This window comes from Oncorhynchus gorbuscha, linkage group LG08, assembly GCF_021184085.1.
Source record: "Oncorhynchus gorbuscha isolate QuinsamMale2020 ecotype Even-year linkage group LG08, OgorEven_v1.0, whole genome shotgun sequence".
NCBI lineage: Eukaryota > Metazoa > Chordata > Actinopteri > Salmoniformes > Salmonidae > Oncorhynchus > Oncorhynchus gorbuscha.
The window spans coordinates 19,387,679-19,403,934 of NC_060180.1; the positions used below are offsets into that span (position 1 = coordinate 19,387,679).

General features: G+C 44.9%; 1 protein-coding gene across 4 annotated transcripts in view; it reads right to left on the reverse strand.

Moving 5' to 3' along the window:
- Positions 1 to 16,256, reverse strand: part of LOC124041290 (latent-transforming growth factor beta-binding protein 1-like) — a 131,604-nt gene that overhangs the window by 25,568 nt on the left and 89,780 nt on the right. For all 4 annotated transcript variants that reach the window (XM_046358710.1, XM_046358708.1, XM_046358707.1 and 1 more), the window contains 8 exons: positions 13,045 to 13,167; positions 12,231 to 12,353; positions 10,097 to 10,219; positions 8,673 to 8,798; positions 7,930 to 8,058; positions 5,761 to 5,883; positions 5,465 to 5,596; positions 3,216 to 3,344 (listed from right to left, as the gene is read on the reverse strand). In XM_046358710.1, the coding sequence (XP_046214666.1) occupies positions 3,216 to 3,344; positions 5,465 to 5,596; positions 5,761 to 5,883; positions 7,930 to 8,058; positions 8,673 to 8,798; positions 10,097 to 10,219; positions 12,231 to 12,353; positions 13,045 to 13,167 (1,008 nt within the window). The remainder of the gene's footprint in view (positions 1 to 3,215; positions 3,345 to 5,464; positions 5,597 to 5,760; positions 5,884 to 7,929; positions 8,059 to 8,672; positions 8,799 to 10,096; positions 10,220 to 12,230; positions 12,354 to 13,044; positions 13,168 to 16,256) is intronic.

Here is a 16,256-nt window from a genome sequence, read left to right on the forward strand (position 1 = left end):
ACAGACAGATAGGCTACGCTGTCTGAATCCCAGTATGTAACAAACAGGTTAATACGATCCAAAATGGCTTCTTTATCTGGGAAGCAGAAAACTATCCGAGAGGCTCAGGGGTGCGTCTGTCTGGGTGTAACCAGAGATGGGGAGAGGAGTGAGGGAGTGAGGGGTTGGCGGTTGACCACTTCCAGTAGTTTGGGGGGCGAGACCATCTGTGCAAGCCACAGCAGAGTGAAGAACAGAGGCAGCTGGCTGTACAGGGCTGGAGTGGGACCCACCAACACTTGCCAAGGTACAAATGGAGAGTGTGTGTGTGAGAGAAAGAAAGCAAGAGAGACCGTATGCGTAAGTGGACGTGACTGTGTGTGTGTGTGCGTGCGTGTGTGCACGTGCGTATGTATCGGTGTGCGTTGCAGGTTAGTATGTGTGTATGGTGCAGGGAGTGCATGTGTGTGTAAAAGTGTTTGTGTTAATGTATGAATGTATACGCGCGCGTGTGTGTATGTATGTGCGCACAGGTCAGAGAGGTCTGGCTGAAGGAAGTATTTTATCAGCTTCAATATGGGAGTGCCTGCGACCCACTTTCAGGGCTCTGACAGGCCTTTCTGCAGGAGGAAATTGGAATAGATGGGAACTGCATGGGCCCAGTTAAAGAAACCACCAAGACAAACGAGCTCCAATTCTTCAGCTTGTCCAAAAACATGAACTCACTGGCTCTCTATCTGATGATGATTCCCCACTCCCTCAAACCGAGAGAATGAAAATTGAGAGTAACAAAACAAAACAGCATTCTGAGCTCTTTTGACAGAGTGAGCAGTGGTTTTCTGTGGGTCTGTGGAAGAATGACCCCTGGCTTGGCTGAGGAAGACATCAGTCCAAGGTGATGGGGTTGTCTGGGGTTTGATTTGGTATCAGGGATGGATTTTGGGACAGAACACACTCACCTTTGAATCCACTGCAGCCCGGGGCTGAAATGAAAGCCATGCATCACTGACAGCGAACCACCACAGCCAAGCCCAGACCAGACCAGAAAAAGCTATTGACTGAGAAAGAACCTGGTCGACCAAACATACGGTACATTACATCAAGAAAGAACATTTTGTGTAACCTATAGATCTGATTCAGACAACTCCAGTATTAAAACAAGTCAAATCAAAAAGCAAAAAACGTCGTCAAATTCTCTATCTTATAGTCAATCTTTCTCTTCAGTGGGGACAGGCAGACAGGAACCAGAACCCTAGACTCACACTGACATACAGCAAATACAGCTTTTACAACTCTCCATCACTTCCACTTCAACGGTATGTGTGTGTGTGTGTGTTTGCGTGCGTGTGTGTGCCTGTGAGTGTGTGTATGCTTGTGTGTGAGACAGCAGAGTCTAAGCTCCGGTGCATTTTCCAATCCTAGGGTCTGAGGAGCACTGCAGACACAGCGGGAGATGTTTAAAACGTAACAGCGTGAGCTACACCTTCAAATTGAATGAAAATAAATGGCCACATCGATCAAATGTCCGGCGACATGTCTACCATCTTTTTTTTTTCATGCAAAGAGGGGAAACTACTGTCCCAAAATGGCCCTGCATTAAAATGGCCCACACCATATCAGCACATGCAAGTCTTAGATGACATGATTTCATATCTACACAATCTGGAAGACTAGCATGAAGCATACATTTCTAGCACTGCCAACAAACTTCAGAGGAAAATAGCTGTCAGGAAAATACACTCAATAATACACTCAATCATACTTCCTATGAAGTCCTGCTTTGCATGGACAAAATCAATGTTTATAATTGGCTAAAGGCTACAGTAGTTGCCATTGAATGAGGAACTAAATCTCATTTTAAGATTGAAAAGGTTACTCTTGGTTTTCGAGGTTGACAGATGGCAGACTACCCAGCATATACATAATAGGAGTGAGCTGTCATTCAGTCGTCATGACAACTCTGCTGGAGTTGTCTCAAGAAGGGAGCAGAAGTTTTAGCCATCAACGCTAGCAGTTTGGTTTTAAGAGTGTTCCAATGCTTTCAGCAGGACACTTACACTGAGAAGAATGAAGGTTCTTAAATGGTTTGAACTTTTGCCCGGTAAAGAACCTTTGAGTTAAGTGGGGGATTCTCGACGTGGCATCTACGGTTCTTCAGAATCCTAAAAGGTTCTTGAAATATATGGAAGCCCTTTCATAGCACACAGCAAATTGGCCAGTGTTAAAGGGGCAGTGCAGTCAAAAACGTTATTTTCAGTTTAAAAAAATATATATATATATTTCCACACTATGAGGTCGAAATTACACTCAGAAGTTGTAAAAATGTTAATGCCCTTTTAGTGTAAGAGCTACAAAAAAAAAACACCTGGAATTTTAGCCTGTTTGGGTGGGATGGAGTTTTTGGCCCACATCATGATATTAGAGTTCTCATCGGGCCTGAAAATTTGAGGTCGGTCCGACCCAAGCCCGGTGAGCTGAAACCCAAGCCCGGTGAGCTGAAACCCAAGCCCGGTGAGCTGAAACCCAAGCCCGGTGAGCTGAAACCCAAGCCCGGTGAGCTGAAACCCAAGCCCGGGCCTGGTCTGACATCACAGAAATGAATTGAGCCCGAACACCATAAAAAGCCTGATATATAAAAAACAGCATATAGAGTTAAACTGGTGTTGAGAAGAATGCAGCCACTGGGCCTTGAACAAGCACAGAGAGAGGACAACTAATCTTAGTTAGGAATGGTTCAATATTGGAACAAAGTAGGCTAATGCAATTGAAGGCATGTATCAAATTCTTGCTTAAAGTTCGACTGAAACTCCCAAAGTAATATCCAACACTAATTTAAAGCAACAATCGTGTATTGCCACCAAGATGATCATTTCAGCACTGTTTTGATTGGGACAGCGCCATCGTGCTGCTTGGAGACAAGGGTGGGGGACTTGTCTTGATAAATCAATCAATGTCAGATTTTGGTTCACACTAAATCCCAGTTTTGATATTTGGTAACAATTAGGCTGGGAAACTATTAGCTGAGGTGAGTGAGTGCTCATGATCATCTTTATTCTAGTTTGCTCATATGATCAGAACATTTTGCTACTGTAGCATGTTACGTAGCTTAGCATTATGCACTTCACTGGCGTAGTAGCCTGAGTCATAACCAAAAGCCTGTGACTCGTCTGATAATCAATCAATGACATTTTGTCGCCCAAAACCCACCCACACTGACACACCCCACTCCTACTCACCCACACAGCCGAGGCCCTCCTGGGACTCCTGGTAGCCCCGGTCACACAGGCAGCGGAATGATCCGACCATGTTCTCACAGAAGCCGTGGCTGCCACACCCTGTGGCATTGACGTTGCACTCATCAATGTCTGCAGAACGAGAAGGGTCAAGGTTTAGTTACCTGTTCTTCTCTCGGTGGTAGAGGTGGTTCCTCAATTAGGACCAGTTGACCTAAAGAACAGCAGAGGCCTACACCCACTGAGCTGCAGTGGAACTAGTCTCAGGTTTGGAAGCAAATCTCTCATTGATGCCATTTATTATGAGTATGACAGACCAAGCTGAAAATATTTGCTGTGTCCAGAGGCAAAGCAGCACAGTACAGTATACCACGAAGCATATAGATGCAGGGCCAAAATAAATTAAAGGCAGATCCACACTGAAAAAAGTGTGTGTGTATGTTTGCGTGTGTGTGTGTGTGTGTGTGTGTGTGTGTGTGTGTGTGTGTGTGTGTGTGTGTGTGTGTGTGTGTGTGTGTGTGTGTGTGTGTGTGTGTGTGTGTGTGTGTGTGTGTGTGTGTGTGTGTGTGTGTGTGTGTGTATATGGGTGTATGAGTGTGTGTGTGTACATTAGACTCCACACTCTGCGAAGACTGTAATAAATATGCTCAAATATTATCACAAAAGAACACTAGGAAAATCATGGCGAGCCGTAGACAAAACATGTCTCACATAAACGTCCTCTTGTCTCGGCTGAGCTGGGCAAACAGAGCATTCTAAACTGGAACACTGTGTAACCCAAACAGTTGAAACAACCGCCAGACCCCCAAACAAGCACACGCAACAGACGTAATGCTGCTGTCTCACAACAGATGCTCATAGTGAGTTACTATAGTCACTGAGGAATCTGTTCTGTGGAGATAATTAGTAGAGAACAAGCTTGAGTTAGCTGGACCAACAAGATGGTGCAAAGTGTATTGACACACCCCAGGCTGTGACACCCATGAGGTGTCGCACAATTGGCCCAGCGTTGTCCGAGTTTCCTTGTCCCATCGCGCTCTAGCGACTCCTTGTGGCAGGCCAGGCGCCTGCAAGCTGACTTCGCTCGCCAACTGGACAGTGTTTCCTCCGACACATTGGTGCAGCTGGCTTCCGGGTTAAGCGAGCATTGTGTCAAGAAGCAGAGCAACTTGTCAGGGTCGTGTTTCGGAGGACGCACGGCTCTCGACCTTTGCCTCTCCCGAGTCCGTTTGGGAGTTGCAGCGATGGGACAAGACTGTAACTACCAATAGGATATCACAAAATTGTCGAGAAAAAGGGGTAGAGGTACAAAATATATATATAATTATGATAATACATTTCCCTTTACTGTAATTAAAGGGCTTAGCCCGAACCATGAAAAACAGCCCCAGACCATTATTCCTCCTCCACAAAACTTTACAGTTGGCACTATGCATTGGAGCGTTTCCACTGCTCTAGAATCCAATGGAGGCGAGCATTACACCACTCCAGCCGACGCTTGGCATTGATCATGGTGATCTTAGGCTTGTGTACGGCTTATCGGCCATGGAAACCCATTTCATGAAGCTCCCGACAAACACTTCTTGTGCTGAAGTTGCTTCCAGAGGCAGTTTGGAACTCGGTAGCGAGGACAGACCATTTTTATGTGCTACGCGCTTCAGCACTCGGCGGTCTCATTATGTGAGCTTGTGTGGCCTACCACTTTGTGGCTGAGCCGTTGATGCTCCTAAACATTTCCACTTCACAATAACAGCACTTACAGTTGACCGGGGCAGCTCTAGCAGGGCAGAAATGTGATGAACTGACTTGTTAGAAAGGCAGCATCTTATGACGGTGCCACGTTGAACGTCACTGAGCTCTTCAGTAAGACCGTTCTACTGCCAATGTTTGTCTATGAAGATTGCACGCTGTGTGTTCAACTTTATACACCTGCCAGCAAATGGTGTGGCTGAAATAGTCAAATCCACAAATGTAAAGATATTTCCACATACTTTTGTTTATATAGTGTACATGTACAAATGTCAAGCCAAGGTGACTCTTTGTACTGCTCACTGTCCACCAAAAAGCAGTTGATAGGCCAGAACAAAAATGTATGTAGATGGATGGGGAATGGTATGGAAAGGTGTGTTGATGGGTGAGGGGGTAAGGTGAGTTTTGATGGATGGATGGATGGAGGAGAGTAAGATGAGATACATGTGTGGAATAGGAGTGCATGGGTATTTTAAAGCAAAGGATTGGATGGGGCGACTCACCCATACAGATGCCCTCTGGGCCATGGTTGTGTCCAGGGGGGCAGTCCACCACACACCTATAGGAGCCATCCATGTTCTCACACTGCCACGCCCCACAGATGCTCCGCCCCAACTCTGAACACTCGTCGATATCTGGGAGAGCACAGAACCACAGAACCCCAGTCAAAACCCAGCTAAACACTTATACACCCCACTGAACTGAACACAGTAGCGATGCTTGAATTGTGGTCCCCAGGAAATCATGATCGGCATAGAGAATGATGGGATATGTAGTTGTGTGACAGAGTGTTACCAACCCAGGCATGTGTCAGTGTCTGCCTGCAGGCGGTAGCCACTGTCACACAGGCATCTGTAGGAACCCTGGGTGTTCTCACAGGAGCCGCCAACACACCTGGTGCCATGCGAGCACTCATCGACATCTGCAAAGAAACACACACGTACACACACAAACTCAGCATACCGGTATGCCCTATATGCCAACAAAAAAAATGTTCTCAAGGGGTGTTTGAAACAAACACCAAACAGTTGAAGACTTGGATGTCCTTGGATACCCTGAAAGTCCGTTGACCGAGACTCATAGAAAAAGCTTCACGTCATCAGAGCCAGAGATGAAAGAGACAGAGAGAGAGACAATGGCAGAAGCAGATGTGACAGGCCACAGCAGGTTTCATCTTCCTCTTGATCTCTGCTGGACCCAATTCAATCTAGATGTCAAACAGGCCCTCCCGGGAGCCCAAACATCCTTCTTCTTGGGTCAGACCATCCTTTGGCTGTTACAGGGGAGGACAGTCTGTGGCCCCTTGGGGTATTACTGTACTAAAGCCAAGCTGGAGTCTGGGTAGAAGAGCTGTGGGCCGGGACCCCTGTGCTTTGATTGTGGTCCGGGCCTCAGTCCCAGTCTGCTCCTCAGCTGTGGTTCTGCTGGTCCAAAATAAACAGGGAAAGCGGTGGGCTGAGCTGCGGGGGCTGAGCTGGGGGGGCTGAGCTGGGGGGCGCTGAGGTGTTTTATGGCCCATGTCCTATTGCTGGTTCACTGGGCCCATGTTCCCAGGATTAAACAAGGTCGTGGCCCCACCTCACAGGGGCCTATCGTGGAGCCGTGTTCAGGCTGAAAACATATTTATACCACAGGAGGAGGGAAGAGGAGAACTCCCCTAACAGTAAATGCTATTTCCTCTGCTTGCCTCCTTTTGGCTTGGGAGGATCATGTGTCTGTCTTTAGCTAATTGGAATCCCACCCCTCAGCCTCAGTGATGGCACCTGCAAAAGTCATCTGCTGTTAACTCTGCTGAAGGATGTCCTGTTGTCAGCTTTACAGACTTGTACAACATGCAGGATGCTCACGTACGATGGCATATCCCCCTAATTCATTTCCTCAGTGAAAGGATCAGTGAAATGACATGAAAGGTTCAAATTGGATTACGACCAAAAATACTATTGTGGTGGTAATTGCTTATGATGTCCAGAACTCCATACGTATGTGGGTACGCTGCCCGCCCGCGCACGTGTCCACACACACACACACACACACACACACACACACACACACACACACACACACACACACACACACACACACACACACACACACACACACACACACACACACACACACACACACACACACACACACACACACACACACAGAGCCTGAGCTCCTGCATAAATCAGGAGTAACAGAGTACAGCAGAAAATATTCCTCCTTGTCTAGACAGCGAGCTCAAAGGCTTCCTTCTCTGTTTTTTCTCTTTTTTTTACTGCAGGAAAGGGCATTTAAAACAACTCTGGCACGGGGCAAGACTCCTGGCATCAAGGTCTTTGGTGGAAGAAAAGCAGAAACCATATGCGAAAGAAATGAAAGCCACTCTCTTCCAGGAGCAACAAGGCATCGGCAGGGAGAGAGACGGAGCCAGCAGAGCGGAGGGAACATGCGGCATGAGACGGAGGCGTTAGACAAGCATCCGACTGACATCGTATAAATGTCAGATACACATCAGTTGAACCAGAGAAAACCACAACCAAACATGGCACTGCTATCAATCAAACCACCGCTAAAGAACTGGTGTTGTGGATAGACCGTGTTTGTGCGTGTGTGTGTGCGTGTGCGCGCGCGTGTGTGTAAACGCTGATCACCATTCACGGCAATTCCCAGCAAATAGAGTAACAGCCCCTCTATTATCAATACACTTCTCTGCGATAGGAGGCTAAAGGTGCTTACGTGCGTTCCCTCTACTACACCAATACATGTGGATGCAAAGAAAGAGCGACTCGAGTGAGTGAGAGAATGAATGAGTGACTGGGTGAAGAAAATGAGTCAGTGAATCAGTGAGAAGCCTCCTAACACTTCTAATAACTCGAACTCGGCTTATATCGCATTTCACCAAGCCTCTTGGCCCAGAGAAACACCGCCACAACAACTGCAGATCACTGGAAGAGGCAGGGTGTCATATTATTGCGAGGCCTACCTTCACAGGTGTGTTTGTCCTGGCCGGCAGCGAAGCCTCTCTCACAGACGCAGTAGAAGGAGCCCTCAGCGTTGAGACACTCCCCGTGTGGGGAACACAGCTCCGGGTCGTCCAGACACTCGTCAACATCTGTTGGGGACAGCCAGACCAAGGCGCAGGTGTGAGGTCATTCAACATGACACACCAGGGAAAGAAGGAAGGAGGAAGGGAGGGAGATACAGGCCAGAGGCTTGTTAACTGTTGCAGGTGCCTCAGTGTCTGATTCCTTTGTACACACGTATAATGAAGAATGACATCAGCATTACCACAGGCAGGGGAGATATGTGAAATCACCTGGCCTCTCAGCTCCTCTGGCACGCTCACATGATGTGGGTGTGCGTATGTCAGAATAAGTTCATGTATTGGTGAGAGTGTGTGTTCAGGTGTATGTGTGTGTGTGTGTTTATAGGCATATCAAATTATTGCATCAAAGAGAGTGTGAAGGTGTCTGTGTCTGCATCTATGTCAGTATGTGTGCGTGCGTGTGTGTGTGTGTGTGTGTGTGTGTGTGTGTGTGTGTGTGTGTGTGTGTGTGTGTGTGTGTGTGTGTGTGTGTGTGTGTGTGTGTGTGTGTGTGTGTGTGTGTGTGTGTGTGTGTGTGTGTGTGTGTGTGTGTGTGTGTGTGTGTGTGTGTGCGTGCGTGCACGTGTGTGTCTTTGCATGTATGTTTTGAGTATGTGAGGGAGGGAGTGAGTGGCCTATACCTAGGCAGCTGGTGCCGTTGATCTGCTGGTAGCCCTGGGGGCAGCTGCAGTGGTAAGAGCCCATGTTGTTGACACACTGGCCCACCCTGTCACAGGGCATGGTCAGCTTCTGGCACTCATCCACATCTGCAACCAAAGGGACAGCTCTCAATACAGGCAACACACACACACACACACACACACACACACAATCATGGACGTACACAGACACTATACTTTATGGGAAGATAGAGGACATGCTCGACCGGTGGCTAAGTCCGTTTCAGGGTTTTAATTAGGGTAGCTAGATATTTTCTACCATGTGTTTGTACATTACATCATTCAAAATACATTCAATTAGATTAACAATGTACAAAATATTGATACCAGTTCAGAAATCCAATCTTCTGAATCATTATCAGATTATTATATATACTGAGTGTACAAATCATTAAGAACACCTTCCTAATATTGAGTCCCCCCCCCATTTGGCCTCAGAACATCAGCAATTCGCCAGACTCTACAAGGTGTCGAAAGCGTTCCACAGTGATGCTGGCCCATGTTGACTCCAATGCTTCCCACAGTTATGTCAAGTTGGCTGGATGTCTTTTGGGTGGTGGACCAGTCTTGATGCACACGGCAAACTGTTGAGCGTGGAAAACCCAGCAGCGTTGCAGTTCTTGACACAAACCGGTGCGCCTGGCACTTACTACCATACCTCGTTCAAAGGCACTTAATTATTTTGTCTTGCCCATTCACCCTCTGAATGGCACACATACACAATCAATGTCTCTATTGTCTCAAGGCTTCAAAATCCTTATTTAACCCATCTCCTCCCCTTCATCTACACTGATTGAAGTAGATTTAACAGGTGACATCAATAAGGGATCATAGCTTTCACCTGGATTCACCTGGTCAGTCTGTAGTGGAAAGAGCAGGTGTTCATAATGATTTGTACACTGCGTATATTTTAAGAACTTTTTTCAGATCTATCTAAACACAGCTAACTCCAATGTGTCCCAAATATCCACTGCACAGTAAGACATTGTACTGAATGAGAAAATGTGTAATTGTGTATCTGAGGGTGTAATTGTGCATGTGAGGGTGTGAGGGTGTAATTGTGTATGTGAGGGTGTAATTGTGTATGTGAGGGTGTGAGGGTATAATTGTGTATGTGAGGGTGTAATTGTACGTGCAAGTGTACAATATAAAAATATATGCCATTTAGCAGACGCTTTTATCCAAAGCGACTTACAGTTATGTGTGCATACATTCTACGTATGGGTGGTCCCGGGAATCGAACCCACTACCCTGGCGTTACAAGCGCCATGCTCTACCAACTGAGCTACAGAAGGACCATCATACCATACAATGGTATGAGTCAAATGTATAACGGTATAAGTCAGTGTGTAATGGCAAAGGTCAGAGGATAATGAGAGTCTTACCGTCACACTGGTCCCCTGCCGGGGAGGCCCTAAAGCCGGGCCCACAGTTACAGAGGAAAGAGCCCTCAGTGTTTTGGCAGTGCCCCCTGGTACACACCTGCTCATCCTGGCACTCATCCACATCTGGGGCACAACACACAACACTCTTAGGCAAAACCATCACACAAACCATCACACAAAAGCAGTAAGGCTCAGGGTGCTGCACTGAGAACTCTGAGCGGTGTCACTAAAGTCAATAACATCCAACATGGCCCATTGCTATTTGAGGATGAGATCATGCATAACAAGAGGCATAACACGTCTAGCACATCAAGACCTAATAATACTTTCAATAATGTCAATTTAATGCACAGGCGTGTTCAAAGTATTGTCAATGCTGTAGGACTTTATACCACATCTTGAATGCCCAGTGTGTCCTCACATTGAATAAGTCATATTTTGATACAGACTTCCTGAGCAAGGTAGCAAAGAGAGACTTCCTATCATTTCAGGTGCCAGAGGGCAAATTGGGCCAGGTGGGCCAGGTGAACAGCGGCATATTGATGTGGCATATTGGGAGAAATATGAAAAGACATTGATATGTGGTAGCAACTTGAGTGGCAACTCAGTGTTTCATATAATTTCATTGCCCCAAACAGACAAAGTTGGTTATTGAAATGCCATAATTTATTCAGCAGGATACAATAGCTTCACTGTGGGCAATATGGTCCTCTGAAAAAGTTGGGAGCTGCCGGGCAAATCCTGAATGATTGATAAAAGTGCGCTTCAAAGTCTCAATCTTAAAGGGGAATTTTACCCAAAATATATTTTCACGTGTATTTTTTTATTTCTAGTCAATCCACCACACATACGGTCTGGAAATCTAATTTAGCCTACAGTTGCATCATAGCTATCGAAACACGCCTTTTGTCAAAAAGTTGCATAGCCGAGTCAAAGTACTTGCTAGCTGAATCCACCTGTCGCGCTGTTCATATGTGTTCAATCGACTGTGGGTGTGTAATTCAAATTATCTCTGTGACCAATGTTTACTAGAGCTCGGCCCGAACCCTACCCATGCCCGCGACGTTCAGGGCCTACACTACCCAGGCCTGATTGGTTCTGCCCGAAACCAGAAATGATAAATCATTTCCTCAGTTAGTAAATGAGCTGCTCCTCTCTGTGTGTCACCTGCTTCCTGCTGGCTCTGCATGTGTGTGAGTATAGCAACGGCTCCACTTGGGCTGCTCTACTCAGAGCATGGCTGTTTGCTACTTTCCGTCGCTCTAAACTCCGGCAAATCTCAAGGAACATGACTATTTTCTGTGAAATAATCTCTCCTGTCAGATATTTGATTAAGGTGAAGCACTTTTGGGACACCACAGGAGGTTTTGATGGCACCTTAATTGGGGAGGACGGGCTCAAAATAATGGCTGGAGCAGAATTAGTGGAATGGTATCTATGTGTTTGATGTCATTTCAGTCATTATTATGAGCCATCCACCCGCCAGCAGCCTCCACTGTTTGACACCTGCTGTTGAACCAAGTTCAAGCCACACACCGACCACTCTACCCAGTTAGAGAGAGGGGAATCTTGGGAGTTGTAGGAATCTACTCAAATGGACAATGGTGAACATCAGGACTGGATCAGGACATTCAAAGCTAGATATCTAGACATCGTTTTGAAATGCTTTTTGTGTGTGAATGCATTTACCTTGGGACTACTGAAAACAACAAAACCACTCAATTGCAAGGTGCCTTGTGACTGGCATGAAATACTGTGGAAAAAGCCAAGAAAAAGTGCTTCGCTGGGCTAAACTGACAGTCTTAGGCAGGCAGAGTCATTAACTATGTCACATATACAAACAGTGCCCGAACAAATGAGTAACTATGGGGTAGTACTTACTTTTACAGCATTCACTCTGTGCAGCAATTATACTGTATATATTTATGGGCATTCTGGAAGTTTCTAACCAGTGGCTAATTCAGCTTGGGCTAAAAGGGTGATTCTCTAAACTATGACATCATCCAGTTATAATGTCATCCAGTCTTCTAGATCATTCAGGGAGTTGGTAGAGCTAGTTTGGGGCTGTCATTTGAAAGTCAAATAGAACCATGAAAAACGAGATAGACACTACGGATTAGAATTAGGATGTTACCTTCGCATGACTGTCCATCTAAGCTGAGTGTGAATCCATCGTTACAAAAGCAGACAAAGTATCCCTCAAAGTTGGAGCACCTCCCGTTGGCACAAGTTGACGGATCCAGGCATTCGTCTACGTCTGGACAGAGTCAAGAAAATGGGAGTCAAACACTTTTACAATGTGCTTAATATCTCAAATGTTTAAACATGCTGGCATGTTAGGAAGGATATTTGAAGAAGAAACTCCAGCACACTGGTATTTGTGATTAATGGATTGGGCCAACCTTCACCTGGGTTAAGGTAATGCACCTGGAATTGCATAATGTGTGTAAACAACCCTCATTATCTTGGATAGGATACAACCACATGAACACAGACCCTGTACAGTTGTGCCAAAATATATTAACACACATGTAGTTTCCTTAAGTAATTCTCTATTTCTTCTAAAATGAGTTCAAAAATATATATTGGTCACCACAACTTGTGATTAGATTTTCAACATTAAACAACCAATACATTTTTGTAAACTAATGTTCACAATTTTAATTGAGAAACTAAAGACAAGTGGCATGGACAAAAGTATTGGCACCCGGAGCTAGAACTTGGTTGCGCAGAATTTCACCAAGATAACTGCAGAAGGGTGCCAATATATTTGGCCGTAATTTTATGTGCCCATGGTCGGTATTAAACAGAAATGGATTAGGTTCCTAGAAACTCATGTTAAATATGGCTGTGCAACACTGTCCATACAGGTTTGGGCTGTCGTTTGAAAGTCACATAAAACCATGAAACATAGAGATAGACACTAGGGAAAAGAATTAGGATGTTACCTTCGCATGATTGTCCATCTAAGCTGAGTGTGAATCCATCGTTACACAAGCAGACAAAGTATCCCTCAAAGTTGGAGCACCTCCCGTTGGCACAAGTTGACGGGTCCAGGCATTCGTCTATGTCTGGACAGAGTCAAGAAAATGGGAGACAAACACTTTTACAATGTGCTTAATATCTCAAATGTCTAAACATGCTGGCATGTTAGGAAGGATATTTGAAAAAGAAGCTCCAGCACACTGGTATTTGTGATTAATGGATTGGGCCAACCTTCACCTGGGTTAAGGTAATGCACCTGGAACTGCATAATGTGTGTAAACAACCCTCATTATCGTGGATAGGATACACATGAACACAGACCCCTTGAAAGTTGGCATGACCTAGCCTTAGAAGCTAAACCAGCACCACTACCTCCAATAAGACTTTGGAGGGTCTCCCTATGGGATTGTCTGTGTGACCCAGACATCTGCAGGCTGGGTTACTGCTGCTATAAAGGCCTATCTGGAGTGTGTCATATGGTCTAACGATTTCCTGTTCCGACTCATATCATATTTACCCGCTGTGGCTGGGTCAGGATACTGTGTGAAAACTACTCACAGCCATCCACCACATGCAACACAGACTCTCTGGAAATGCTGAGTGACGCACCTTTCCTAAGGTGTTCTTTGTCCTTGTACAGTTGCGCCGAAATATATTAGCACACATGTTCAGTGCTGTGAAAAAGTATTTGCCTCCTTCTTGATTTCTTATTTTGTTGCACATTTGTCACACTAAAATGTTTCAATATCAAACACATTTAAATATTACACAAAGATAACCCAAGTAAACACAAAATGCAGTTTTTAAGTGATGATTTTTTTTATTAAGGTAAAAACGCTATCCGAACCTTCATGGCCCTATATGAAAAAGTAATTGCCCCCTAAACCTAATAACTGGTTGTGCCACCCTCAGCAGCAGCAGCTGCAATCAAGTGTTTAGCGATAACTGGCAATGAGTCTTTCACATCACTGTGAAGAAATTTTGGCCCACTCTTCTTTGCAGAATTGTTTTATCCTTTTTGGGATAGGGGGCAGCATTTTCACTTTTGGATAAATAGCGTGCCCAGAGTGAACTGCCTCCTACTCTGTCCCAGATGCTAATATATGCATATTATTAGTAGTATTGGATAGGAAACACTCTGAAGTTTCTAAAACTGTTTGAATGATGTCTGTGAGTGTAACAGAACTCATATGGTAGGCTAAAACCTGAGAAAAATCCAACCAGGAAGTGGGAAATCTGAGGTTTGTAGTTTTTCAAAGCTTGGCCTACCGAATACACAGTGTCTATGAGGTCAAGTTGCACTTCCTAAGGCTTCCACTAGATGTCAACTGTCTTTAGAAACTTGTTTCGGGCTTCTGCTATAAAGGAGGGGGTAATGGGAGCTGAATGAGTCATGGGTCTGGCAGAGTGTCTCAGGCTTGTGACGCGCGCTCCCGACAGTTAGCTCTCGTTCCAGTGCTTTTCTTCAGACATAGGAATTCTCCGGTTGGAACCTTATTGATGATTTATGTTAAAAACATCCTAAAGATCGATTCCATACATCGTTTGACTTGTTTCTACGACCTGTAACGGAACTCGTCAAGATTTTGTCTGGACGAAGTGCTCGCACCTCATGAAGATGGATTACTGGGCAGAACACGCTAACAACAAGTGGCTATTTGGACATAAATGATGGACTTTATGGAACAAATCAGTCATTTATTGTCAAACTGGGATTCCTGGGAGTGCATTCTGATGAAGATCATCAAAGGTAAGGGAATATTTATAATGTTATTTCTAACTTCTGTTGACTCCAACATGGCGGATATTTCTTTGGCTGGATTGGGCTTTGAGCGCCGTACTCAGATGATGCTTTTTCCATACGTTTAAAAATAAATCTGACACAGCGGTTGCATTAAGGAGAAGTCTATCTTTAATTCTGTGAATAACACTTGTATCTTTTATCAATGTTTATTATGAGTAGTTCTTCAAAATCACCGGATGTTTTGGAATCAAAACATTACTGCACGTAACGCGCCAATGTAAACTGAGATTTTGGGATATAAATATGCACATTATTGAACAAAACATACATGTATTGTGTAACATGATGTCCTATGAGTGTCATCTGATAAAGATCGAAGGTTAGTGATTCATGTTATCTATATTTCTGCTTTTTGTGACTCCTATCTTTGGCTGGAAAAATGGCTGTGTGTTTTTTTGACTTGGTTATCACCTAACATAATAATCTGTTGTGCTTTCGCTATAAAGCCTTTTTGAAATCGGACATGGGTAGATTAACAAGAAGATTATCTTTCATTTGCTGTATTGGACTTGTTAATGTGTGAAAGTTACATATTTCAAAAAGATATTTTTGAATTTTTTGCGCTGCCTTTTCAGCGGAATGTTGTCAAGGGGTTCCGCTCGCGGAAAACCTGCACTAGAAAGGTTAATTCAGCCACATTGGAGGGTTTCCGAGCATGAACCGCCTTTTTTAAGGTCACGCCACAGCATATTAATCGGATTCAAGTCCGGACTTTGACTAGTCCACTTCAAAACCTTCATTTTTTTTTTTTAAGCCATTCAGAAGTGGACTTGTTGGTGTGTTTTGGATCATTGTCCTGCTGCAGAACCCAAGTGTGTTTCAGCTTGAGGTCACGAACAGATGGCCGGACATTCTCCTTCAGGATTTTTTTGGTAGAGAGCAGAATTCATGGTTCCATCAATCACAACAAGTCGTCCAGGTCCTAAAGCAGCAAAGCAGCCCCAGACCATCACACTACCACCATCATATTTGACTGTTGGTCTGATGTTCTTTTCCTGAAATGCTGTGTTACTTTTACGCCAGATGTAACGGGACGCACACCTTCCAAAACGTTCAACTTTTGTCTCGTCAGTCCACAGAATATTTTCCCAAAAGTCTTGGGGATCATCAAGATGTTTTTTTGCCAAAAGTGAGACGAGCCTATGTTCTTTTTGGTCACCAGTGGTTTCTTGGAACTCTGCCATGGATGCCATTTTTGCCCAGTCTCTTTCTTATGGTTGAGTCATGAACACTGACCTTAACTGAGGCAAGTGAGGCCTGCAGTTCTTTAGATGTTGTTGTAGGTTCTTTTGTGACCTATTGGATGAGTCGTCACTGCGCTCTTGTGGTAATTTTGGTAGGCCGGCCATTCCTGGGAAGGTTCACCACTGT